At 35.8% G+C, this 27,040-nt stretch overlaps 1 protein-coding gene across 5 annotated transcripts in view; it reads left to right on the top strand.

The window, feature by feature from the left end:
- Pde9 (Phosphodiesterase 9) overlaps positions 1 to 23,503 on the top strand; it is a 252,277-nt gene extending 228,774 nt beyond the window's left edge. For all 5 annotated transcript variants that reach the window (XM_064047105.1, XM_064047108.1, XM_064047107.1 and 2 more), the window contains 6 exons: positions 4,324 to 4,438; positions 4,492 to 4,729; positions 10,480 to 10,866; positions 12,226 to 12,477; positions 12,533 to 12,756; positions 21,189 to 23,503. In XM_064047105.1, coding sequence (XP_063903175.1) covers positions 4,324 to 4,438; positions 4,492 to 4,729; positions 10,480 to 10,866; positions 12,226 to 12,477; positions 12,533 to 12,756; positions 21,189 to 22,485 — 2,513 coding nt within the window. In that variant the 3' untranslated portion in view covers positions 22,486 to 23,503. The remainder of the gene's footprint in view (positions 1 to 4,323; positions 4,439 to 4,491; positions 4,730 to 10,479; positions 10,867 to 12,225; positions 12,478 to 12,532; positions 12,757 to 21,188) is intronic.
- Positions 23,504 to 27,040: the final 3,537 nt, after the last annotated feature.

Here is a 27,040-nt window from a genome sequence, read left to right as displayed (position 1 = left end):
CGATACAATAGTTTCGGAGATTATCTGTCTAATAAAAATTGACCCAGGCGACAGATAGACAGACAGTCAGGCAGACAGACTGACAGACTGACAGACTGACAGACAGACAGACAGACAGACAGACAGACAGACAGACAGACAAACGACAGACAAACGACAGACAAACGACAGACAAACGACAGACAGACGACAGACAGACGACAGACAGACGACAGACAGACGACAGACAGACGACAGACAGACGACAGACAGACGACAGACAGACCACAAACCGACGGAACGGGACACCTATTGTTTCGTACTCGAGGGACCATAAAACGTCGAAAAAACCTGAAAACAGAGATTCGTCTGATATGGACTCTATTACAACACTTCTTTAGATAACATTCAGTACGTAAAAATATAGACACAGTAAACACAAAAAGCACTCGGTAAGAATGGATTCCGAACCCAAACGGGGCAGAGCACAAGTCCGAGAATCAATCATCAATCCCACTCGACTGTGCAATTGACACATAAGCGAGATATCGTTTACATGAACCACGTGCACAAATAAATTTTTGTAAAATAATTGTGAAAAATCAAGGCAGATTCATAAACCACGCGTGTAGGAGTATATTATTTCATAAGATATCGATAACCTTAATTACGCAAAATGAAGAGAGTACATCATCATGTTCTTGGTGGAGATGGGAAGACAAATTTTGGTTCGCGACCATTTATTTACATGATATTTCCTAAGATACATATAAAATTTGGCGACAATCGGTCCATTAGTTTCGGGGATAATCTGTCTTACAAAAATTGACACAAACGTCAGACAGACGCACAGACGAATAGACGGACAGAGAGACAGCCAGACAGACAACTGATAGACGGAAATGGGAACGGAAACGCGAGATCTACTTTTTCGTACTCTAGTCATGAAACGTCGAAAAAACATGAAAGTAGCCATTTGTCGGATGGAACTATTACAATACTTCTTTAACTTACGCTCAGAAAGTAAAATTACAGAATTTCATTAAAAAGAAATAGTGTGATCCTGAACAAGTGAGGAGACTCAAAAAAAGAGTAATTAGAAATTAAAATTGATCCGTTTCAGAATTTTTGACAAATCTTTATGTTTATGTCTTTCATTTCTTCACATTGATACTATATTGTAAATATTTTCCATTTTCGGCAGTCAGTACCATCATCTGCACACTACAACTTGATTTTACTCAATTCAATTTGCTAAAAATCCAAAACTAACTATACTTTGTTTATATTTAATTTTAGTTATTGCTTCATATTGAATGAGGTTAAACAGGAAAGGATTCAGGATGCATCCTTGTTTCAAACGTATTCTGTTTAGAAAACTGGTTATGAATTGTTGAAATTTAGAAATTTATTTTTTCCTGCGAATTCATTAGACTTCGTGGTACTAATAAATTTAAAAATATAAATAATTAGCTTTACTATATAATTCAATACCTTGTAACGTTACAAGGTATTGAACGGTCTCAAGGTAGACCACAATAAGAGTCTATGATGAGACAGTGCAGGAAACTTATTTAGGGTACCTAATATTTTCATAGAACCGTTATTTACTTTACTTTATTCTAAATATATATTGTTACGAAATACACCCTTACGCCACCCCGGTACGACGCCTATGGCGGTCGAGAGCTTTCTGATCGTACGCAGGTGATGACTAATCGAACGCGAACGCGGCGTTCACATAAAGACATGTCTGGAGCCGGCTACCGGAAGTCTCGATTGCGGGGTCTAGAAAAAACCTAGAAGCGGCGTTCAGGATCCATCTAGAGAAATGCAGGGATTTAAATAGCGGCCACCGTCGGGAACCATTGATTCAGTCGAACCACGAGTTCAGCGAATGTTAAGAAGAGCCCAGTTGCGCCGGAAATAGTTTGTGCACAATCGCTGTAATAGTTAGTCCTGTAATTCGAGTTATTAAGAAATAGATTGTTGAGTTTTACCTACGCCGATTTAATTCCCCCGTTCAACGTAACAATATATCGTATATGAATTAATTTCGAAAAAAGCAAAATACAATAGTAAATTACTAAATTAGGTAGATATGTATAGTGCACGTTTGAGGACGCAAAATTGATTTTAATGAAAATAAATTTTGTTGGCATTTTGCCCCTATACATAGTGGTTTGGGCAATATTTATCATTTTGATTGCGCCTTCTGCAACCACGGCGATGTCTTTCAGCATATTTTTCCTTCACTTTTTCGCTTCTCCGTAAAAAGGTAATTTCAAAAACATTCCCAATTCGCAAATGTTTAGAGATAGATAACTTTTTCAATGAAGGAAACATCTCTTTTTGCCAAAATTCTATCAAAACAAAATCACCTGGTTCTGGTTTTTTATCTGTATTTTCATAATCATTGGGAAGCGCTAAATAAGTTTCAGCATCATATTCTGATTATATATTTGATAAAACCATGCCATCATCACTGCAGCTTTCGTCTGAATTTGATTCTGCTAAAACCTTTATTCTTCACATTCTTCTTATTTTTTGTTCTTTGTCTATCTTCTTCAATGATATCATTAATGCATTTTTCTCGGGAGTGTCTGTTGCTATAAACTACGCTCTTTTGCTCTTCTGCTTTTATTTTTTCGAGATATACTTTGCATTCAGCAGGGAATTGGAAAACCTTTATGCAAGAAGATTACAATAAGGAAATCTTTTATTAAATGACTACCGGTGGTGACGATTATATTTGTAGTCTTCGGTGGAGTTGAATATTCATCTGTCGTCACAACTGTTACTTGGGCGTCAATGCCACATTCAAAGAGTCTGGGGTAGTACTTGCAGAATCTAGGTTCTGATGATTAAGTAGGTATTGATCGATCTGAAACATGGCTCGTCAAAAACCATCTTCGGTTAAAGCACCTTGATCGAAAGGATAAATGTCTGATTTTTTGAAACCAGCTTCAATATGTTCGGACTTTATGGCCTTTTCATGCGCTACGCCTACAAATGTAGCTGCTTCATAAGTAGTTACGCTTAACCTTGGATTTGTTAATAACCAGGAGTCAATTGCTCGGTTGTAATATGCTTCCAAAGAGTCAAAAACACTTATGTCCAAGGGTTGTAATTTATGACTACAATGAGGAGGTAAACTCTGTAACTAAAGTGCAGTTTGAAATCAAATTCCTAGATACCTAGGTAGATAAGCACACGCATTGTAGTAGATTATTATATGTCTACTTGGGTGTACGGGTACCTTTTCCACAAAAATAAGCAAAACAAATTACCTCAAACACATTTTATTTACAAAGTAGATAATCAACTACCTACTTCTAAAAATGTACAAATGAGAAACACGTGCATAGATTAAGTTTGACATACCTAAGGCGCTTTTAAATTTTAAGGTTACGGTAAATTTTAACATACTTACGCCGAAAAATACATGTTCCTAAGATCTGAATGTAAGCCGCAGGCATAAACATAGCAAAAAATCCAAATACATACAAGCCGGGACCCATTTCTCTAAGAAAGGGTGTGGCTTGTTTTCGGGGCTATGCGGTCATTATTCCATTGTACTCTTTTTTTTCTCTCTTTTTATTAGATTTACTATTTGCATTTGTAATTTTTAGATATTTATAATGACTTCTCAATGTGGTATTAGCATATTTACGAAATAAGAGAAGTTCCGTGATCCGTGCTAATTACTTTGTCATAGCTGTTGTAAAACCCATGGGAAACTTTGGATACTGCAGATCAAAATTCTAACGAGATTCTGATCTTGTGTCATACTCAGTCAAAATAAATTGTTGTCGAATACTCCAGACAAAGGAATCGTAGAAGTAGATCAAAATGATAAGAAAAAATTCTATTCGTGTTTTTATTTTATGTTCATAGCGTCTTATCTGTGTAACGTCATTAATGAAACTGTCGAAATATCGCCTCTGTCAACCATCAAGTGCACGCTCTTGGCGTTTAATACAATTTTGATTCATAACAGGAGTTTACAAAGCGTTTTTCTTGGATAAATAGTTATAATACTTCTCAGCATTCTTCATTAAAAGTTGAATGCGCTTCGAAATATTGCCGAGACAACGTTACACAACCTTAAGCCGTCAATTTAATTCTAAAGAGCATCCACGGAAAAAGCAGCTTTATTTTACAAAGGAAACGAAGTACCTACACCATTAACTTATTTTCTTTCCCTAACTCCTCTTACTTACTCATGTTCTTATACATTTTAATTGCAGTAGAAATCTAAATGAAGTACGGATTTTAAAAACCCACGCTCAAAATGTGTATCTGTATTTTCTCGGCATTTTATAATTTAACCATTTCCCGCAGGATTCTACAAGCAGCTTCCGGAACCGATTTCCAGTGAAGAATGTCGCCGTCTGCAATACCGGAGAAAGAGCGATTCCGTGAAAAAGAGGGTCAAGCAGAACTTCGCGAATATATGGTAAGGATTCGTTGAAACCCTAGGTTGATATTTTTAGTTATGACGTAATTCAGTGAGGCTCAAGTGTCGGATACGATCCGGCAGTGGCTGAGGACACCTACGTTCGATGCGCGGCCCTGGGAGGACGAAGAACTGCTCCTTCTGCTTCAACAAATGTATCTCGACTATGATCTCTGTTCAAAGTTTGCTATAGATATAAATACGCTTAGAAACTTCCTCTACGAAGCCTACAAGAATTATAACGACGTGCCGTTTCACAACTTTAGGCATTGCTTCTGTGTCGCACAAATGGTGAGTTGAGGTTTTGTTCGTTTTCGCTTGAAAGAAAAAGTGCAAAAGATAAGTAATCCACTTACACGTTTACAATGATCAAAAAGCTGCAGAATGTGGAGAGAATGGTCCTCCAGAACCTTTTTAAATATGTTTTAAGGGAATACTTTTATAAAAGCCAGACCCGTGGACTTCTCCTCTGTTGCATTTCACTTTAATAGCGCTCATTTACATTTTTTAAGCTAAAATTATTATTAAGCTTTAAGCTCTACTAAAAAATTACCACCGCGGCATTTCCGTGAGGTAACCGTCTTTCAACTTGATTTAATACAACATAACGGTGTTACTAAAAGAAACACGTTCTTTAGGTATTTTGTTTTGAGTGTTGCAAGTTTATTTAAAACGTTTCCCTGGAAGTTTCCTGAGTAGCAAAACAAAGAACCGTAATTTTACTATATTTTTATCGGACCTTATCTTCGAAATGAGGCGCCATTCCGAAAATCATTCAAGGACAAAAAACTATTTATGCCGCATGTGTAAGAAACACCCTGTATATTCATAGAAGGATTTATTAAGAACGGTAACGTTGCCTCTTAAAAACGTAGTAAGTCGTGGGTTGCATGCGAGTGAGTGGCATGATCCCATTTCCGGCATAAATAACATACAACACTATTTGTGGCACATTTTAACAATTATTATCTCTATATTTAATAAAAAATAGATGATTATAATAATATTTCTTACATTTATAAGAAATAAAACACTTAAAACTTAATTAGTCGTTTTTTATAAAGTACAACAGGTAAAATTTTCTTTCAGATAGTAGAGTTATCGTCTGGAAAAGATAATAAATGCATACTTCTTTTAACAATATGTACTTATATTAAGAAATTATGGGACAATTTGCCAATTCTTACAACTTTTAGTCAATTAAAGTCGACAAATTTTGCTTTATTTAAAATATAAATTATGTTCTCCTGTTAGGACTAACCACAGAAATTTTTGCACTTAGCATCAATTTTCCAACAGCATGCCTTCCTTTCAGCTAAAATAGTATATTACATACCGAGGCGGAAAGTATTCCATTACTGTCGAGAGAACTATAGTTTACCGAGAGGCGCAGCCTCCAGGTGAACTAGTTCTCGAGACATAGGAATGGTACTTTTGCCGAGGTTTGTATGCTATTTTATTCACAATCGTTTTAATTGTAGTTTTAAAATAAAATAAAAATGTCCTAATTTAAAACTTTGATTTCTGTTTAATATGAGTCACTCAGCAGGCGTTGGAAAATACAAAAATTGACATAACTTGACAGTCTTCACCATAAGCTCTCCTTATAGTTATTTATAATCGCTGATTTCCATCTATCATTAATTACACATACGTAACGTTTTAAGGTCGAAGTGACATTCATTTCAATCTCTTGGGTGGAAAGTGACAGTTACTTTCAGCTCTTGGGTGGAAAGTGACAGATAAGTGACATATGTCACTTTCCACCCTTGAGATTGAAGTGAAGTATGTAATAGCTCACTTCCAAACTTTTAAAAAGTTTGAAAGTTTCACATTACTGACCGATTGTGAATAAAATAATATTTAATTTCAAGTATAGAATTATTTCGTAAAGTTATTAAGTTCTGAATGTTTAATTAATTAGTTTAATAATAATGTTTCTTGATGATATTAAATTTAAGCTGGCAACAATAGTTCGGTTTATGACACAATTCATAACCTTAAATAGCTTACTACCGTTAATTACCAAGCAAGTGACTAGATTTCCATTTCTTGCTGCGGTCTAAAAAGGTTGTGAATGCATTATGAAGTGAATTTAATAAGTTCGTCAGTAATTGTCAAGAGAGATGAATATCTAAGGTTTATATTTAACAACAAACAACTGACTGAAAACGTTACAATTTTGTTAAAATGACACATTAATTAAATTAACTTCATTTCTGGACATTACCCTGAAACCGTTTACTGACTTGTAGTTTAAATTAGTACTAAACTATACTCTGAACAAAACAGTGGCGGCTTGTGACCTTTTCAAATGGGGGAGGACAATTTGATTGATGGGTTAAATATGAAGATTAGGCTATTATTACTTATTACAAATTGATAGACGAAATTGTGTGACGGAAATAATACAAAAATACATTCAATGAAGGTAAAAAAATCCACATACCTTTTGTTTTAACTCATTTCTTACTGAGGAGACACACAAAACAAAACAATTTAAGTATAATTTTTTTTCACAACCGCACATCTACAAAAATTTATCATACGCGTTATATCTATTAAAATATCTGTCTCTCGTTTTGCCATAAGCACTTTTTTTATTAAGAAATCGAGGGTGGCTCTTCCTAAATTTTTCACTACAATTTTATCGTCGTAACATAGATGACGATTTTTTATTAACTATTCAACTGAATTCATTATTTTTATTTAAATCAAATAATTTCACTCGCACAAAATGAAAATGAACTCCCGTAGTTTAATTACTGCTAGGAGTCACTGTTTCAAATGTGACCCGATTCTAGCCAAATATAGCGACTAGAGGCGCTGTTTCCATGGCAACGGTGTAAACAAAACGTCTAGATGAGTCATGATTTAGCCTTCGCTTTTATCGAGACGTTACCAACCGAAGACACAACATCTTTAGATGTAAGTTTTGATGCACATTTGATACAAATGGAGCGAGATAAAACATTAGTTTTAATAATTATGACATAAACTTCAGGATAATTTTTTAAATATTGAAAATTATTATTTTGCTATGTCCAGTGTGTTTGTAGACGCTGTAATTTTGGGGGGACACGCGCCATTGTGCTGCCTGGCACCAGCAGGGCCTGAATTACAAAATAATGAATGACTAATCAACAATGTGCAATATTTCTGTGATTACATAACCACACATTTATACTATGGCCAACTTTATCAATATACACACAATATAGTTATTAATTAAACTTTATTTGCAGGTATTACACATAAAGAGTTGCATAGTTGGTTTAAAACTAATGTGTAAAAAAATTAATCAGAACAGATGTACCCTCTATATTTGCAAGAGCTTACAGTTCGAGTCAAAATATAATTATGAAGTAAAAACTAAAGTGTTTGTTAGAAAGATAATACAAAACACAGAGTGACCCAGATAAAATTTCGCCATAGTATATCTTGAGAATGGGTAGAAATTTTGAAATTCTGTAAACGCCGTTCCTTAGAGATCGATGGGGTAAACCTAGTTTAGAGCACTGGAAATATGACTTCGACGTCGCGATCCAAACCTATGTTTTTTTAATTTGCATCGTCTATGTTTTTATCAGATTTTGATAAATCATTAATTTACCATTAGAATGATGTAAAAACACTTGATGTTTTGCTTTAGTTTTAACGATAAATAATACAGATTATCTAAAGGAAGATATACATCTAGTTGCCATCATGGAAAATTGGAAACAGATGTGTAAAGACAATTAAACTATAACTGTTAATTTTAAAGTCAGAAATTTCGAAACATTGCTGTAAAAAATAGATAATTTTTTTAATTTTTGAAAACATTTATGATGAAAATTAGGTCGGCAGTAAAGATCCCACTCGATGACCAGCTCGCAGCCCAGATTTAACGCGCTTAAATTAATTTTTGCGGTGATACATAAAAAATTGGCGTATTTGCGACCCTTGCGTGAATTATAAGATTATAAAATACATTTAATTTTTGCCATATAAAATTATTAATTACATTTAAGAGGCTCTGAAATTTATTGGCATTAAACATTTTACTGATGCACCTTCTTTGACCTTTGTTTCACTTAATTGCAATGATGTATAACACATAGATATTTATTTCAATTTCAGTTGATAAAAAATTTAAATTTATAAACATAAAAAAATGAAACTGAGCGAAATAAAGGACTGCCACTGTTTTACTAGAGTTCGAACATGCGCTGAAAATAACTGAAATAACTGGTTTTGAATCAGATCGTGTTGAAAAAAAGGCACTTCACTTCACTCTAGTTCAATTTTTTTTATGTTTATAGACTTTATATTTTTATCAACTTAAACTGGAATAAGTAGCTAACATCATTGTAATCGTAACCGTCTATCAAAGTCCGCTACAATTATAATTTTAAAAAATATAGCTTTACATTGCCTTCAAGCTAAAAATAATGGCTTTCACAGAATTTCGATATTTTCAAGCCGAAGGCCCTGGAATTGTAGCTGAAACACCCTGTATATTTCGAAAACTAGAGCTAAAGTTTAAGAATGTTACTTATGAACTTCAATGATACATCTACACTTTGTAATTTTTACCAACAGAACTTTTGTTGCCAATTTGTTGTTGACCAGTGTTATCATTACTAACCTTATTGTTATCGCTGTATGAGCAGCTAACAATACAGACTATGCACCCAACAATATCTTTGGTGGTGAAAGAAACTCCTGCAAGGTTTCAAAATTTCCATCCCATGGGACAGACTTTTCGAAGTAAAATCAATGCTTATGTCATGTGAATGCGAGTTGAGCTCGGACATCTTGCTTATTTTTATTTTTTACTTTTTGGTTTCCACTTTCTCGTTATCGGACAAATCTATAAACCTTAGTTACTAGATCTGCAATCAGCACACCCTATTAACCCGAGCTTGCAATTCCAGACGTAAAATCTAATTCCCCTGTCTCTCTTTTCATCTTTGCTTAGTGTCCTTACTGTGACAGAACTGTCGTATAGATATTTCAAATATAACGTCTAAAATTACTGTTGTCGACTAAAATAAATTACATATTATTAAATCGATGCAAAATCAAATCAAATTCAAATTCAGTTTTGGTTCAGTGGTTTGAACTCGTATTAGCATTATTAGTTATTAGCAACTGATTTATTTATGTCATAGTTAAAATATCGAAATATATGTATATATTTATTTATTTTTTATTAGTTTCATATTTTTAACACAATAATATGCAAGTAAAACGAAGAAATTTGAATTGATTTTATATGTAGTTTTTTTACCTACTTTCAAAATATGTAGGAGAAAAATAAAAGACAAATAAAAAAATATCGATGATGTCATATAAGTCAAAAAAAAATCATTGCCACCTTAGTTTTAAACAATCGACCTATTCGAGCGTGTTTGTCAAATTAGGTTGTTTAGTTTTTTGTCAGTAATATTTCCAAATTTACGAGCACGCTAGGTATATATGCTGATCTATTGGACTTTCACTAGATCTACAACTATGTAAATAATACCAGATATTTTACGTTCACTGGTTACAAAAGTTTGTTCTCCTCATTCTGACAACTTTTATCTTCACAAGTCGTGGTTGTCTGGAAGAGTAATTTTTTCAAAAAATTAATTAAAATGATACAACGTGTTTTTGAAAAAGTGTTTCCAAATTTGACTTTCCTCTTACGCCACTGAAGGGCACAAAATTTTTCATGCCTCATCAACAGCACCCGAGGAAAAGACCTAAAAACAATTATTCTCAAATTTATTTTTTTAAAGTACTGGCATTAAATTCTCTTTAGTAATAGCAGAAATGGTTATGCTTTATTGTACAATTGTTTTCCTTTATTAATTCCTTTGTTGGTGGATAATTTCAATAACAAGCAGGTTTTAAATACTTACCATTTCGATTCATTTCAAAACAAAGTAATTCTCGTCCATTGCGGCAAAATCCCCGAACCGTGTAAATTGAACATGTAAAGAGAATAAAGCCATTTTTTAAAACCGAATCTTCAAAGGAAACAAACAAAGGCAAACAAAAACATGTTTCAGATGTACGCCATATCCTGGAGCGTGGATTTACCATCCAAGATTGGCGATTTAGAAGTACTGATTTTAATAACATCATGCATCTGTCACGACCTAGATCATCCCGGTTACAACAATATTTATCAAATCAACGCAAAAACCGAACTGGCAATTCGCTATAACGACATCTCACCATTAGAAAATCATCATTGTAGTGTGGCATTCAGGATACTCGAAAACGAAGACTGCAACATTTTCAAGTCTTTCAAAAGTGAGGATTTCAAGCAAGTGCGAGAAGGGATTATAAGATGTATTTTAGCGACTGATATGGCGCGTCATAACGAAATTCTCACGAACTTCAGGGAGATTACGCCAAATTTTGATTACACTGACAAAGCTCACGTGAATTTAGTAAGTGGTGTGGATAAAGCTTGATGATCCCAAATCATTTATTGAACAGACGAACATTATGTTGTTAACAACAAGGTTGTATGTCATTAATTATCTTTGGTTTGATACCGCAAGCGCCCATTAAAGCCATCGGGTACTAAAGTAATAACCTTTTCAGTGATGTATTATCATGCAGATTGTGACAAGTATTGGTGAGTATTTACATACATAAATGTGTACAATACTAACAATAATGACTGTGAATTAAAACAATGTGATGAAATGATTTTATTCGTTCGCTACTACAGTATTGCGGTTAATTCTCAATAAGCATTTAATATTCCCAGGATTCAACTCATTTAATTGTTTGCTATATACATTGAATGATTAACAATTTAGAGGTATTTTATATTTTACAGTGAATACAATACAAATGTGTTTAACAACAAATGAATAGTTTTCCCAGAAACCATAAAAGTCTTAAGTTTTTAACCTGCAAAATTTTAAGATGACGCCATCAAGTGTTCGGAGAGGATAAACACATAACTTTAAAGTGTTTGCAAAATTTCACAGCAGTTTGTAGGTTAAAATGTATTTTTTTCCAAAAATACAGATTTTGTTACCAATCGTTTTTCTCAATGTGGCGATTATTATATTGACAATACTGCAGGTATACTTTACGACCACTTTTTTTCAATGTTTAATCTACAACACATCAAATATTTAAGGTGGATTTTGCGGGTTTGAATTCACTCAGCCTCAACGGAATGGCTTTGTTCTGTTTCGTTCTCTAACCGTTCTTTCCGCATACTTTTATTCCATGATTTATTTGGTAATTTTTAAAGCTGAACTCTACGATTGGTACCGATACCTATAACATTGTATGTCATTGTGATATGTCCCTGTTTTTAAAGTCAAGAACTCTGGACCTGTATCTTTTTTCAGACCAGGGTGTGTTAGTATCGTTTACGTCCATTAACTGTACCTACATGCACGAATTTAAATCTAACTAGTTTAAACATAAGTACGATACTTTCAAGTTTATGATAAATACCATGATTTAGTTTAGCAATTTTCAAAACTTATTAGAACTGCAACATTTTAACAGAGACTAAGTACTACAAAAATCCCCTGTATAATTTCTTATGTACAATTACTACCTTGTATAAAATGAAACAGTTTGTATTTAGTTCATCACTTCAACAGGAATATCTTTTATGTACTAACTTTTAGTTTTTACGTAGGCTAGGTGACTAGACGTATATTGAAGAGGTACAATTTTTTTTCGATAAATAAAACCTTAAAACGTGTCCAGTAATAAATTATTTGGGATCAGCATCCTATATGTAAACAGTAGAAACTTTCAAGGTTGCTTTTTAGCTTTGTATGGTTTTGATAAAAGTGTCCGATATATCAAACGAAGCTCGACCGATGGACGTAGCGGAACCATGGCTCGATAAGCTTCTCCAAGAATTCTTCAAACAAAGCGATGCCGAGAAACTGGAAGGTTTACCTGTCACCCCATTCATGGACAGAGAGAAAATAACGAAACCCTCGTCTCAGTGTTCATTTATCGGCTTCGTCCTTCTCCCTTTGTTCGAAGCGTTGGGAGAATTACTTACAGAGTTACAAGTTAGCTTTACAGCAGTTTCATTTTTAGTTTAATTTTAAAGTTGGATTGTTTCAGGATCTCATTGTTCAGCCGGTTAGGGAAGCGTTAGAATATTATAGGAGATTAAATGAAGCCACGAGAGAGGAGAGACTTCACAGAAAGAGTATAGTATCCGAACTGACGGAGCAGCACACGCCGTCTACGCAAAGCCCCGACAGCACTGCTACTGTTCCCAAATCGCTTTCGAATGCCAGTGTTAAGCTAAAAAAGAGTCTCAGCTTCCAGCAGAATAGATCGAGGTAAAGAAATTTTCGCGTGGAATGTTTCACACCGCGTTGTTCTTACGTTACATTCGCGATTTATTGTCTAGGTAATTAGCTTGGTTATTAGTAGGATATGATACCGATTCCCTAGTCTTGGAAGTCGCTATAAATTTAATTAGAGTAATGAAAACAGAAAGAAAGTTTTTCGACCAAAGTTATATTGTGTGTGAATTTAATGACTGGTTATAGATAATATTGACAAATAATGGATTGAAATAATAAAGAGGGTTTTGGTTGCACAATGCTTGGAAAATATTTCAATTTTGAAAGGCCAAAAGTATTTCCGTTGTGTTGAAAACAATAAAATTTAATAATCGCACATAACAAAAACTTTTTTATTCTCCTTTGGGTATCCGTAAAAAATTTAGCAGAGATTATTATTCCAATGTTTAAAATTCCCAGTTTGTATCTGATTGCAAGAAAAGAAATTCATATATGAACTTGAGGTAATGCTTACGAATATTGACATTTTTTTTCATTTTCAAGAACTTCGCTGACACTATACCGGCTGTCTGGAAAATGGCGGATTAACTCTTCGGTACGTTATATACGGGGGTTTCGGGAGTCCCAAAAAAATAATAAAAAAATTCTTTATAGTGCAGATAACGAAAAAAAACGTGTTTTTATAAAAGTAAAATTGGCAACACTGTACACACCTAACGCGTAAATACGTCCAGCTTACTTTCTGGTTTCTTAGTAACGATGGTGACTGAAATCCACCTTCGCTTTATATCAGGCAAACATTGTTGTCAAATGGAAATTTATCAAATTATTACAAAAACAACACAGCCATATCTTTGTGCATTCTAACTGAAATGGTAATTAAACATGGTCAAGGGCGAGAAAAATATTAACTAAAAGTTTTACTGCTAGTTATTCCGATAATGAATGAGCGGTTTAGTTGTTAAACGTAGCAAAAGAAGCAATTTTAAAATCATTATAACTCACCCAAAATGTGAGAAGAATTTTTTTTACTATTTTTCCCAGACTCACCAGTTTTTTGTTAAGAGCGTAGCGGAGAGTTAATCCGCCATTTTCCAGACACCCGGTAGATCTAATTATTTTAAATAATTAATGTGGCGTCGAAATTTTCAAACTGCGTCACTACCGCCTTTACGTTTGATTCATTTACGACTCGGTTAGTTAAATAATAATCATCGTGTATTGAGAAGATTGGAGAAGAAACTTTCTTGTTTATGTGAAATTTTTTTACAATTCATAGTAGAAGTATAATGTTTTGTACTCTTGAATCAAGTCAGCGGTCAACATATACTCGTACTAGCCGTTCGGCTAACTACCTCTCTTACCCTGAAATTAGTATCAACCCCTTTTCTTCTGTCAAGTCATCAGCCTACTGCATACACATGTCTATTTAAACAAACACGGTGACTCCTGTGGGAGCCTTTTCGGCTTTGAAGGGTGCTGGTAAACCTACTTCGTCAAAGCCTGTTTATCTTGCGACTTATCTAGGCATCTCCGACTAAGAGGCTGCCCCCTTCTTACTAGTAACTTTAATTCCTAGCAGATCTCCGGGCCCACCAAGTCCCAGGCTTACATTTTCGCCCGATACTCAGTTTGAATCATAGGATGTGAGGCTGGCTAGCTAGTTAGATGCGAAATAAATTCGATCTGCAAGTTTTTTGAAGCATGTGAAAAGATCTAGTAACTCGGTTAAGTTAAATCGCTCCAGACATCATACTACCCGAACATCTTCACCGGCCCTAGAGCCTCATCAGAACACAACTGCTCTGCGCATCTAGTTAGACGTGTTTACATTTCTATGTGCGTCTTTTGTGCAGAGTGAGCCATACAATGCAATATATCACGCTCTTGAGTTTGACAGGTACTGGTATACCCGGGCCAAAGCATCGCTTCGAGTCCTTAGTCCGCAGGCCTCTATGACTTTAGAGGCTTTATATTCACATTTACCGCTGCATAAAGTTGCGCTCTAGATACATGCAGTAAATGCACTCTTGAAGAGTTTAACTGCCCCCCCCCCATATCAGCAAAGCTAAATCAAAATCTTCAAACCCTAAGCCGATTCAGTTTGAAGGACCGGACCTTTAATGCACCATCGTTCCGGCGACTAGTAGTGGTGGTGCTACTGGGAAGGATCGTGTCGCTCCCGCCTTTCCCGTCGTTGGGCTTTAAGGCGCGGCCAAGGGGCCAAACCACTATCAAGAAGCTTTTCACTATCCCCTCGAGTCCTACACCAAATGCGGGTCGACACCGAGGTTTGACATTCCCCAGTGAAGCTTGGCGCCTGCCCCGAGGTATCAGGCTTGGTTGGTTTGGGAGGGCACCTCGATCAGATAGGTACTGGTGTACCCTCGCCATTGCCCCGTTACCTTGCTTGCTATGAATCGTTCGGGCTACCAGACGCCCATTGCTAGCTACCCAGTCCGTACCTTCAGATACGGGGTTGGCTGACTTGCCGCCACACTCCCCAACTGCTGAGTTGACTCGCTCTAGACAACTTACTACCCGCATAGCTCCTTTACTCGAAAGTAGAGCCTTACCAGAACGCAAGCGTTCCGTCACGGGTCGGACTTTTTCACGTTTTCACGTACCAGTTCCGGTTGAAGCATGCCCCGTTGAGGGGAATGTGCAATGCTCTGCAAAGGGCTGCTGAGTTCGACGGGTACTGGTAAACCTGGCCAGTGCTGCCTTCGAAACTTAGTAAGCTTCACTTCCGTGACCTGCCGTAACAGGTGGCTTAGTTGACCGATTATATAAGCGTTCATCTTCAGTTCGAACCGGCACTCCCAGCTCTCCCTGAAGACTACTAACGCCCCTCTCGCCTCCCATACGGATAGGGCTACTCAAAACCTTCCGGGCTTGGTGCCCATCCAGTTCGAAAAGCCTGACTAAGATTCGTCGTGGGCCTGGTAACCAGTCGTGGAAGCGCGACTAAATTCGAACATCCCCCCCCCCGCCCGCGCTTGCCGCTGGCGTCCTCAGCTCCTCTGCCGCCTCAAAGCCTGTCACCCGCCGGCACCAAGTGACAAAATACCCGGTACCATATTCTCAACTCAGTTAAGCGAGACTGAAGGCCTGGGTGGGCCCCCTCCAGAGCTTCCGTTAGTTTTAAACAACCTGTACTACGGGAAGGTGGAAGCTGACATTGAGCAAGAGAGGTTGTGTGTTCGCTTCTTTGTTTCGGAGGATCATACTGCCCCTCTCACTTTCCCCTTACTAACTAGTACCGCTTACCAGCTCCAGTTTCCTAGTGCCAAAGGAGCCAGGCCGGCGACTAGTAGTGGGATCCCGTGCTATCTAGCCCTGGAGCTGTCAATGGGGTCTTTGTGGCCCGCATACCGTCGGGCCTGGGCTAGGTAATCAACTTGCCACTTTCCCCGAGCCGGCAAAGGCTGCTCATGGTGGAAAAGATAAAAGTTCCTTTTGCACGCCCGTGCGACCGCCTGGCTACCACGTACCTTTTACCGCCCCGGTCATGGTACCAGTTGCGACAGAAGTACCAGGTATCAAATTTTGAAGTCCTTTTGAAAATAATTTGTGTTACTAGGATATCCAAATGGCTTACTAGAGGTGGAAATACGTACGTTCATAAAATACTATAGGCATATGGTACCCGAAGTACGCTATGCAATTGAACTTCCTTTTTTCACCTTCATTATTCACATTCCATGAATATGTTTTCCTTTAACGTTTCACCGGTTTCTTTCATTTACCATATCAACTCAGACCACATTATTCAGCTGTTCGTGGTTGGTGGTGCAATCTTATTGTTAGTAAACGTTGACATAGATTTGTCGCACAAAAAATAAACACATTGATGCTCTTCGGTTTCATATATCTATGTATTTGCTTGAACTATAAGCTTTCCTAAAGAAATCACGTAACAAATCAGACGAAAAAGACTACGGCAATACTTTGAGCAAGCAAAAGAGCCATAGCAAAATATTGAGATTTACACGCATTAGCTGTGGGTAATAAGACCGATGATGCTCTATGGCGCCATTATCTGGTGGGGCTAAACGATGCAATTCTGGGCTAAAACCCTTTTTGTCCGAACAAAACGTTTAACCTGCCTGATGACAACAGGCGCAATGCATACCAACGGCTACCATGGAAGTACTGGTCGGGTGGTTTTCTCTTACCCTGTTGGTGATGAAGACGATTAGGTTGAAATTTTTGAGATTGCGCTGCTCTGGTCGTTGACCCATTGATGAACTAGTCGTATGAGCGCAGAATACTCCATCCAAGCGAAATTTACTCAGACCAATGATAATTTAGACCATAATGCGACTATTTTGGCTCCCGAGGTAACGAAGTGAAGCTTGATGCTGCGGCTCTTCTATCTCGACAAGAAAATGTTTTGGAAATGCACTAGATGCATCACAACAAAGCTAGTTTTAAATTCCTCATTGAATGACTGAATTGACTGATTAAACTAACTAATAAGGTTTAATTTCGTTTCCTATTTATGGGGTTTTGGCTCGTAGGAATAGCATGAAGAATACATAAAAATCCATTTCCCAAAATATTGTCGCCGGAAATGGAGTGAAGAGTGCATAAAAATAATTTCCCACAATTTTGTCTCAGGCAGGTCATCCACAATATTGAAGAAATGGTCACACTAGTTGTTCTAGAGCAAAAGTGTCGCTTTTGAACCCCGAGTCTTCTGTTAATCCGTTCAACATCGTATATTAATTGCAAGGGAAGTGATTTGATTGACCCTAGGGGTGAACAGTAGATCCTGTCCATATTTGGTGATCCAATACATCTATTTATGATATTCGTCGAATAAAATTTTAGGCAAATAGATGAACTCGATTTGAAGTGGTTTGATCGGGTACGAAGGTGCTGCCCATATTTGGGTATGGAATAGGCTTTGGCGATTATTCTCGGAAGAAAGTCTAGACAAAGGGATAAGTACGATGGGTTTATGCGAGGCCGTGGAAAGTAATAAGTGATTTTGATGACTACGATATTTGAAGATGATTCCGAAATTCGGGCTTTTGGCCTATACGACAAAAGAGGTAGGCCGAATGACGAGAGGGAAATTTGCGAAAATAGGGATTATTTTAACAACGGTCTGCCACTCTAGCACGGATACATCAAACCTTGTCTGGAAATGACTCAATCGATACAGGATTTAGCGGGGCACAACAAAAAAGTTGTGTTCAGGTCAGGTCAGGTTACTATCTGGACACGGGCTATAAAGAAATGAAATGGCCAATGCTTTGGCAAACCACGGGCTTTGTAGGTACGAAACCGGTTCTACCAATTCCGCCTGTGCCACTCATGATTGTTCATGGACCAACTTGTCGAGAAAGACTGCGAAAATGTTCTAGGACTCTGTAGAAAATATCTCAGAATGGTAGTCGAGATACGTGTATAAATTGTATACTAGGTAAAGGCCCATAACTCTTTTAGGACTCGACATTACACGGGGCACCAACGCATATTGTGCTCTACATATTCTTTATGATCATAACCGCAAAAGGTCTACCCGCCCATTTCTTTAATCTTACAAAATTCTAACCAAGGTACTTCTATAAACAGTCTCCATAAACCTGTTTATTTTATTTGGGTCCCATCGCATAATGGTATAACCGGCAACGAGAAAACCTATTAGCTTGCTCAGCAGCTTATGCTGCTACTATAACTGCTCCCTTAGACCTACAATTCAACGCAAAGACGCTCAAATTGGTAGTAAAAATCAAAGACATCTTTAACGGCAACGACAGTGAAAACGCAGCTACAAATTGTTAAAACCAACGTCAAAGACATTATCCTAAGATTCCGGGATAGTCACACTGGATTACTCACATACACTGTCTTCAGCTAAAGGATTAATGTTCACATCTTGTAATAATGTCAAAATTAGACTCCTCAACGCCTTACTATCAGTCTTCACAGTCCCGTTGACCATGTCGTGGTCAACATCGACGAAAGCGAGAACAGACCTAGGAACTTTCTTAACTTAACGCCATTCTTACCTCATTCTTTACCTTTTTCAAGTCTTTCTCCTCTTGTTATCTTCATAATCTTATGCGGTTAATGCGCTCTATATTATTAAATAAGAAAAAAAAAGATAGCAACAACAACTGCATGGACAACATCTATCACCAGTCTACTACGAATACAGTTATCTGATTGCAAATCTTCAAGTTATCTGATAGTTTTGTGGAAAAAACTTCCATTTTGACCAACGCTCTGAACAACAAAAACATTAATATTGAAGTTGGGCTTATGCCGACCTACAACAAGGTTGAATCGCTCCACAAGAGATGAAGGTTTGCCCCTCTTAATGGAAACGGAAGTATTAGCACTAATTCTAGATTGAAACTCCTGTCCTACCCTACAGTCTGATTAAATTCTTTCACCTAATGATTTAGTATGAAAATGCAACTTAAATTGAGCTCCGAGACGTCAAACATAGAAGACAAAATGGAGGTGAAGAACATGTTACCTTGATATTAACAAACAAAAGTGTGCTGAAGGTCAAGGTCGTTCTCACTGACTCTAAAAGACTAAGAATGCCTAGATAAAGTCGGTAGTCAATAATTAAGATAGTGAAGGTACGCTTTCTGTATAGACCTCTAGACACAATTAATATTTTAGTTATTTGCTCAGATGTAGATAAACTAGTTTTTGACAGAATTACGTTGAATCAAAAGATTTTTTTTTTGTTGTCACATACAAATTTAACTGAAAAAGAGCTTGATATAGGGGCATAAACCTTCTTACCAGTTGCTGACCCAAAAAAAAAACTCAAACTCACAAAAATTGCTACTAATTTGTGGTAATTCAATACTTCTTACAGACCTGTTTGTTTTGTGGATGTCATACCGAGTTTTACCAGAATATTGAAACCTTTAAACACACTACTCTCTGTTTGCCTTACGGATCAAAGCAAGCGCCTGCAACTCGCTTCTACGCTACGCTAAAAGAAAAACCGATAAAATCAGGTCAGACTAAATGAAAGAGTCAGAAGTCAATATCATCAACGTTTCTCACACTCCAGCTTAGGAAACGCAGAATTGGATATTATCCAGACTATAAATTCGTTAAGAATGGGGGATACGATACGGATTATCTGAAGCCCAACTTTAAATCGGTACTCAAACGAATTTTAACTTTCGTAGACTATCAACAGCTAAACACGACGAGAAGTGAAACTTCACTTTCACAGATTACAGAATCTTGGACATAATTTTCTGCGGGGGTAAAGCTGTCATCGAGATCGTGGCTCTACACGTGGTCGACATTTTTCCTCGATAAAGAATCCGTTCTTTCTATTAGAGGCAACCGCATCCAATTTAACAAGATAATCTTAAAAAACTCACAATTTCTTTAGACTTCTTCTAGATATTTATCTCTTCTTTTCAACCGCGACTTGGAAATTGAATAAACCATCCAACTAAAACATATAACTTATTAAATTCCAATTCATCATCTATATGGCCTGATGCTCACTCCTAAATTCCTCTTAATATTTTTCATATTTAGTGGCAGTTTGACGGAGAAAGACCCCCACAATAATTATAGTCCGCATCTAAATTCTAGAACCCGTTTGTGTTCGCAGAAGGATATTTTAGTTAACATTAGAGAGTCCCACTTCAAACATGCAACAAATAAACGAAAATTGTAACTGCGTTATTTTAATAATAAGCTAATTTCATCTAATAATATTGTATTAATTTAATTGCGTGACCCAAATAATAAACAGATACAAATTAAACAGATCAGGGGGATTCAAACAAAAGGTTATTAAATTCAAATGTCTCTACTTTCATAAATTCAGTTATTTACTTAGAGTCAGCGAAGAAATTATAAAGTGTATTACAAATGAAGTGAATTTGTTTTTACTACGAACAAACAAACAAAGCATTTGTAGCAGCCTTCGGTAAGTGGCTGTGAACACAAAGTTTTGTGGCAAGTCAGTTAATTATTTTCATGGTGACAATTTAATTTATTATGCAAATTAATTACGGGACAAAGAAGTAGCAAGAAATAATTAGTAGGGGCTTTCTGGTGTTTATTTATATGTATTGATCTTTTTCTCGAGCAGTCAGACACCAAATTGAAACAAGACTAAACCCACAAGATAAAATGAGAAAAAAGTGAAAAGTTTCAACATCTTAAAAGCTTGATTTGAGCTTTTTGTAAAAAAAAATAATTACTTGGCGTATACAGCTCACAATTAAGAACACTACTTGTAGCCAAAGTGCCACTACTTCTGCTTATATGTATTTCATTAAAAACTAAAACAAAAATTACTACAAGGTGAATACCAAGAAGTCATGTGGCTGACAAAGTTTCTCGCTTCTCTTTTTTCTGTGTTTTTTTATACACTTTGGATCAGTATCAATGTAAGAATTATACTAATTAGATTAAGGTTTTGATACTAGTGTGAACTCGTTTTTCTTGTTGTACAGATCCCGATCAACAGACGAAGACACAGACCCAAGTTTCGGCAGTGGTAACATCATCGGTGAAGAACAAAGCCTAGAAGACGTAGTTGAAGACCCCGAAAGCGGCGAATCAGAAACAGCGACTGAAGTAGAAGTTTCGGAAAAAGCTCTCAAATTCAAAATATCAACAGAAAGTAGCGTCGGCACAGGACGAAAGAGTTATCCCGGCTCAAGAAAAGGTAGTCGCGAAAGGGTTCAGCATTTCAATAGTTCCGATCTCGCTCGAATGATCCAGAAAAGCAAATTGCGATCTGCAGGATTCAGCTTCGACCAACACTGTATGATCGGCAACAAGAAATTATCTTTTGACACTCCGGAATTCTTAGATGAATACGCTTTGACGTTAAAGAAAAGGTTTGACGAAGGACTCGACGGTGATCGATCTGACGGAGAAGACGAGAAATTACGAAAAGAAGGAGAATGCGTTGTTTCTAAAGAGACTTTGAATCTGAACAAGCGCAACTCGGAACATTTAGTGAAAATTCCTTCCAGTATCGAGGAGAAAAAAAGTATTCTAAAGTGTTCTGACAATAAATCGTTTAGCAACGCGGAGAAGCTGAAGATGAATAACGTTAAGTCTTCGACGCAGGACGACGAGGAAAAGATGATCAGCGTCAACAACAGGAAGAACAGCGTTCAAAACATGTCGCGTGTGAACAATACCAGTGATAACGTAAACAGTATTTCTTCGGATAAAGACGAAATTAAAAAAGTGCAACAAAGTGAAAGTCCCCCGTGCGAGACCAAGAACAGTCGATCGATTTTTTCGCGTTTTCGTCAGTTCACAGATAGATTCGGCCTATCGGTAGATAAAGACTCGAAAGTGAAGCACTCAAAGAACAACAACAGCACTCGTACTTCGTTTCCTCACAAGAGCAAAAGCAACAAGAAGTTGGAATCTCCGTGCTGTCGAAGTTTAGAGGAAGTTGGCGATCGTAAGGCGAGCACTTTACCCAAAACCAAAAATAAGAAAGCATGGAAATTTTTGGTGTTGAGTAAAGAGAAAGATAAGTTGGAAGGATGGGCGTCGGACGCCGCTGTGGACAAGTTGGCGGCGGTTACCAACGATACTGACAATCAATCTTTACCGTCTACCTCACAGCTGCAGAGCAATTGCGCTAGTCCCAAAAGCCGGTTCAACAAAGTGGAAGTCGTCAGCATGAGAGAGTTCAAAGTTGAAGCTTTGGCGGAAAATTTCGGCGAATTGAAAAAGGAAGAACAGCTGATTATCGACAAGGGTAAAGAGAGTAGCCTGATTTGACACGAGATCAATCCTCCAGAGAGGGAGAGCTTCGCTAGGTACATATTCTGTCGCTGTTGTAAATATAAACCAAATGTCAGAAACAATGTGTAGAAGACGTATTCGTTTTCGTTTATTTATTTATATTTATTTTTTGTTGTAAATATTATTTTTGTCTAAAATTTATTATGTAACTGTATAACTGTATAGTGCGTCGTATTTTCGAACATATCCATCCTTTCAATAGAGGTAACCTGTGGAAATAGCTGTGGTGTTTAATCCGACGTTCGCGAAGTAATACAGCTAGTAAATGGGTACTTGCTCTTACTATAAAGCTGTCTTCTTACATGACTGTAATATCAAACAATGGTACAAATCAAATTATCAAAAGTAGCAGCACGATGTTTAATACCGGATAATGACTTGGATATTAAAGTTATTCTCATTAAGTCAATTTTCCGTAGTTAATTATTTATTGATTACAGTAACGAAGAAAACCTAATTATGTTTTATAATAAAACAGTTTTTGTAACAATTTTTTACAAGATATTGTTTATAAAAGATATTTATAAACTTCTATGTGATTCTAGTCTAATAAAAATGATATTTAGTTCAATATTATTTTTATGTGTGCATTTATTAGAATTAGGAAAGCTGTAGAACTATTTTCGTACAAGATACGATTATTGTTATCTTTGTTTTAGCTAAAGTATCCAAAATTTAGTACCAGTTGCATCCTTTACCTCATGTTAGTAAAAAATGTACTGTAATGAGAATGACGTAGCGACGATCTGGTGCTAAAATTAATTTGTTTTTCTATATTACGACAAATGTTGTGATCATGAGATTGTTGATTCTGTGGTTATATTGTTTTAACACTTTTTTCCATACTTTTCTTTTCAAAATATGAGGACCACTGAAGCCTGTAAAATCCTTTTTATCTTCTAATGAAAAATCTATATTCTTCCTATTGCTAGATAAATAAGTGATATATTTAGAAAATAACAGTAAAATATTTTAATTAGAATTATGTCCATATGCCAATGTAAAATAAAAGATTGATTAAATGTCTACAGTAAAAAATGGTGTCTTCATTCTCAGTCATTTTATTAAAATAACAGTCTTGACGTAAACGTCCACTGCCCATTACGCCAGGAGTTACTGAAGGGACTTCTCGTACTGAAATTGTTACATAAACAATATCCTGGAATTTGCTTTGATCCTACTTCTATTTTAAGGCAAAAAGAAGTCTCATGGTGTTTGACGGGTATCCATTCGATAGGTCTGTTCTTCCTTGTTCATTTTTTTAGGAAAATATTCAAATAGTGCCCAATTTCAATAAGATAATAAGACGAACCACTATATTGTAGAAATCAGTGTGATAACCCGCGAAAAATTCAAAATTTGCCGCTGAATTGTGATCGTCAATTCAAGTTTCTTTTGTCAGATTGTGCTCAAATGCAAAGTGGTGAATGCCAAATTTTGAAAAATACCCTTAAATAAAAATGCAAAATGAAGAGGGCAAATTGTTCATTCTGGAACGAGAAAACCTGTTGAAATAACCTAGACGAAATTTATTTCCCAGCTGAAAAAACCTCTCCAAGTTTCAAAAATGAAATGGTACAAATCGATACAAATATTTGAATAGCACAAATTTAAACACACTAATGCAACAGAGAAATCGCCGTTAAAAGTAATTTGATGGTAATAAACAAGTTAAACAGCCTGATTCACGGCGGCAAAAACTCGTATTGCAAATACACATTCACATGAACAATGACAATGAGAAAAACTCTAGTTGTGTGCGGATCTACCACGCGATCCCGTACGTTTATTTCCGTTAAAGTTAAAATCATCCGAATTTTGACGATAGCAAAATGGGTAGTTATTATAACTGCAGAGAATGAAATAAGCAAAACTGAATTATGCCACACTCTATCGAGAATTTCAAAAAACAAAGAATTTACAGGATGTGTTTGTGTGCATGTTATTTTTATTATACGAGTATCTTTTTACTGCTTTCATGTTATTTTCTACAACAAATTGAAGTGAAAAATTCTACTTTAATGTCCAAAATAATGCTAGCATACGTATCTCATAATTCTGACGTCATTAGACAAAAAATTGATTCAAGTTGTCCCAGGAATATATCCCCTGTCAACAAAACAAATATCCGTTTGCACTCTTTTATGGAATTTATTATATTTATTTATTCTATGTGCAAATAACTGTCGGGTTTTAAATTTAAGTTTTCTACATAAAGACTTTTTGTTACGGGTAAAGTGACATTTAATCAGAAAACAATTTTTTTATTGATAACTTGAACACACGTTTCGAAACATAGGTGTCGAAATATATGCATAATTTAAAACACTATCACAAATAAATAAAAAACAGATATCAGTATTCAGATATAGTCAAAACATATTGACCTTAACTTAATAAAAAACGACCTACCGATTAATGAATAATGAAATGAAATCTGCAATTTGGAAAGTGATTTGCATTTTCATTATACGACAGTCATTCTACGTCAGATTTAATGTAGAAAATAGAGTGTCGGACTATCACTAAACTTCATGTAAAGCAATCTACAGAGTGGGGCAACGTCTAAATAATTTTTCTTCTGATATTTAAACGAAAAGTTGCAGTTGACATGGTTGTTTTAATTATGTTGATATATTGTACTGCTAGCTGTCATTATTTGTAAACATTTATCATTTATTTAAAAATAATTATCTAGAATGCGGTAGTAATGTGTCAAGCACGCATAGAATAACCAGTTAGATTTTATACATTCTTAAGAAATTATTTCATTTTGATTTAATGATCACATTTGGTCAGCTTTTAAGACTTTAAAGGGAAAAGTTCCCTCGAGAGCACATTACCTTAGAATTTTATTAATAAAAGAATTTTGACATATAAACACTTTTATTGTCCGATAAATACACGAGAATTATTTTACACACAGCAGTTAATGACATTATTATTAGGCTATATTATTATAAAGTGCGTGTACTTGAGACACTTTTTTAGTGTTGTTTCTTCATGGGAAACTTTTTACTTCCTGAGCGTAAATTAATTACGCCATTGGTTTTGACTTTATCGAGGTTATCACAAAACAAAAACCGCAAAATCAAATTCCATAATTTTTAAAAGAGGCGAGATTTGTTGCAAGGGCATTATGAAACATCGATAAAACATGAAAGTAGCCAACGCTCCGAAAGTAAACATACATTCTGTATAAGTTAAACGGGACACTCTATACGAGTGTGTTTGAAAATACTTTTCAATTACACCTCTGTTAGAATGCATTGAAGAACTTTTTCTATAGTCTACAGCGAATGTTTAGTTTTCCGTCCTTTGACTGTCGGAACACCCCGTATGAATCTATTTTACATGAGTATTTTGGCAGAAATGGTGAAAAAATTTTAATTCTGTGATGTGGTCATTAACTGTCGAAAAATAAAATATTTTCAAATGAAACGAGGAAAGTATTTAAATCGAGTGTTCTAATTTGTTTTTGGCGAATTCTATGTAAAATCTGTAATTTCTTATTCACCCACACAGCGTGAAAAGGATATTCCACGAATGCATAATGTTGCAGTATTTAAATTAAGATTCATTCACTGTGCGATGCATCGATGAATAAAAACTCAGCAAAAAATGATCTGATGTTTTATGGGCGAGAATTTTTTGTTCATTTTTCGCGTTACGCACCGGAGTTCTGTCGGTTTTGACTTTGTTGGCGTGTGCGGTGTGGAAATTAGTTTGTTTAGCTGGCTTATTTTTGTTAAAAATAATTTGATTTCGGGCTTAAAGTGAGAGGTGAGTGCTGTGATATGCTCATGAGGAAGGAGTCTGCAAAGAACGGCGCAGAAGGAAAGGAAATCAGGATTTAAAGGGTAAGTGTTGCTGTTAGGCTTTATGTATCGATCTATTATTCAATGTATGGTGCTTTATTCTAACTCTAACTTGATACAAAAATATGGATGTTATGAGAGAAGTAGTTGCATTGTAATTGTACAAATCATTACTTAAGGACTTAATAAATATGTTTGTTTCAACAAGAACTCAAACGTTAATGTCTTATCAAAGATTTATTCTTTAAAACTAGCCTTTTCGGCTGAAATAATTTGGAGTATCTAATAGGTTTTTATCAATGTTAATTACATTGCATCCCATCTCATTATTCTGCAATTAATAATATTATTGATTGCAATTATCGTTATTGTCTTTTTAAATTTCAGAATTGTTTTAAAAACATTTTTGTATTTGGGAGATACTTAACTACAATTAACAGAAGTTCACTAGATCAGCAAAATGTTTCAGACAATCGTTTTAATTGAAAACAGTGGTCAACAAAAATGTTTGAGTTTATTGGAAAGTGTTTATTGAAGTTTCGGTTAAACTAACTTTAGAATGTTGTTAATTTCCAAGCGTAGTGTAGCAGGGTTATTTTTATGAAACTTTAATTTCTTGTTTTCTGAACAGTCTCCAGTTTATGGAGTGAAAATATCCATTTTCCGTTTCCGTGTATCTGTTTGTTAGCGAATTTTTAGACCAATATTCTCCG

This window comes from Zophobas morio, unplaced genomic scaffold, assembly GCF_036711695.1.
Source record: "Zophobas morio isolate AGI-343-1 ecotype UQ-CSIRO unplaced genomic scaffold, CSIRO_AGI_Zmor_V1 ptg000005l, whole genome shotgun sequence".
Lineage (NCBI taxonomy): Eukaryota > Metazoa > Arthropoda > Insecta > Coleoptera > Tenebrionidae > Zophobas > Zophobas morio.
The sequence above is the reverse complement of the archived record's forward strand: the minus strand, read 5'-3'. Positions and strand labels throughout refer to the sequence as shown.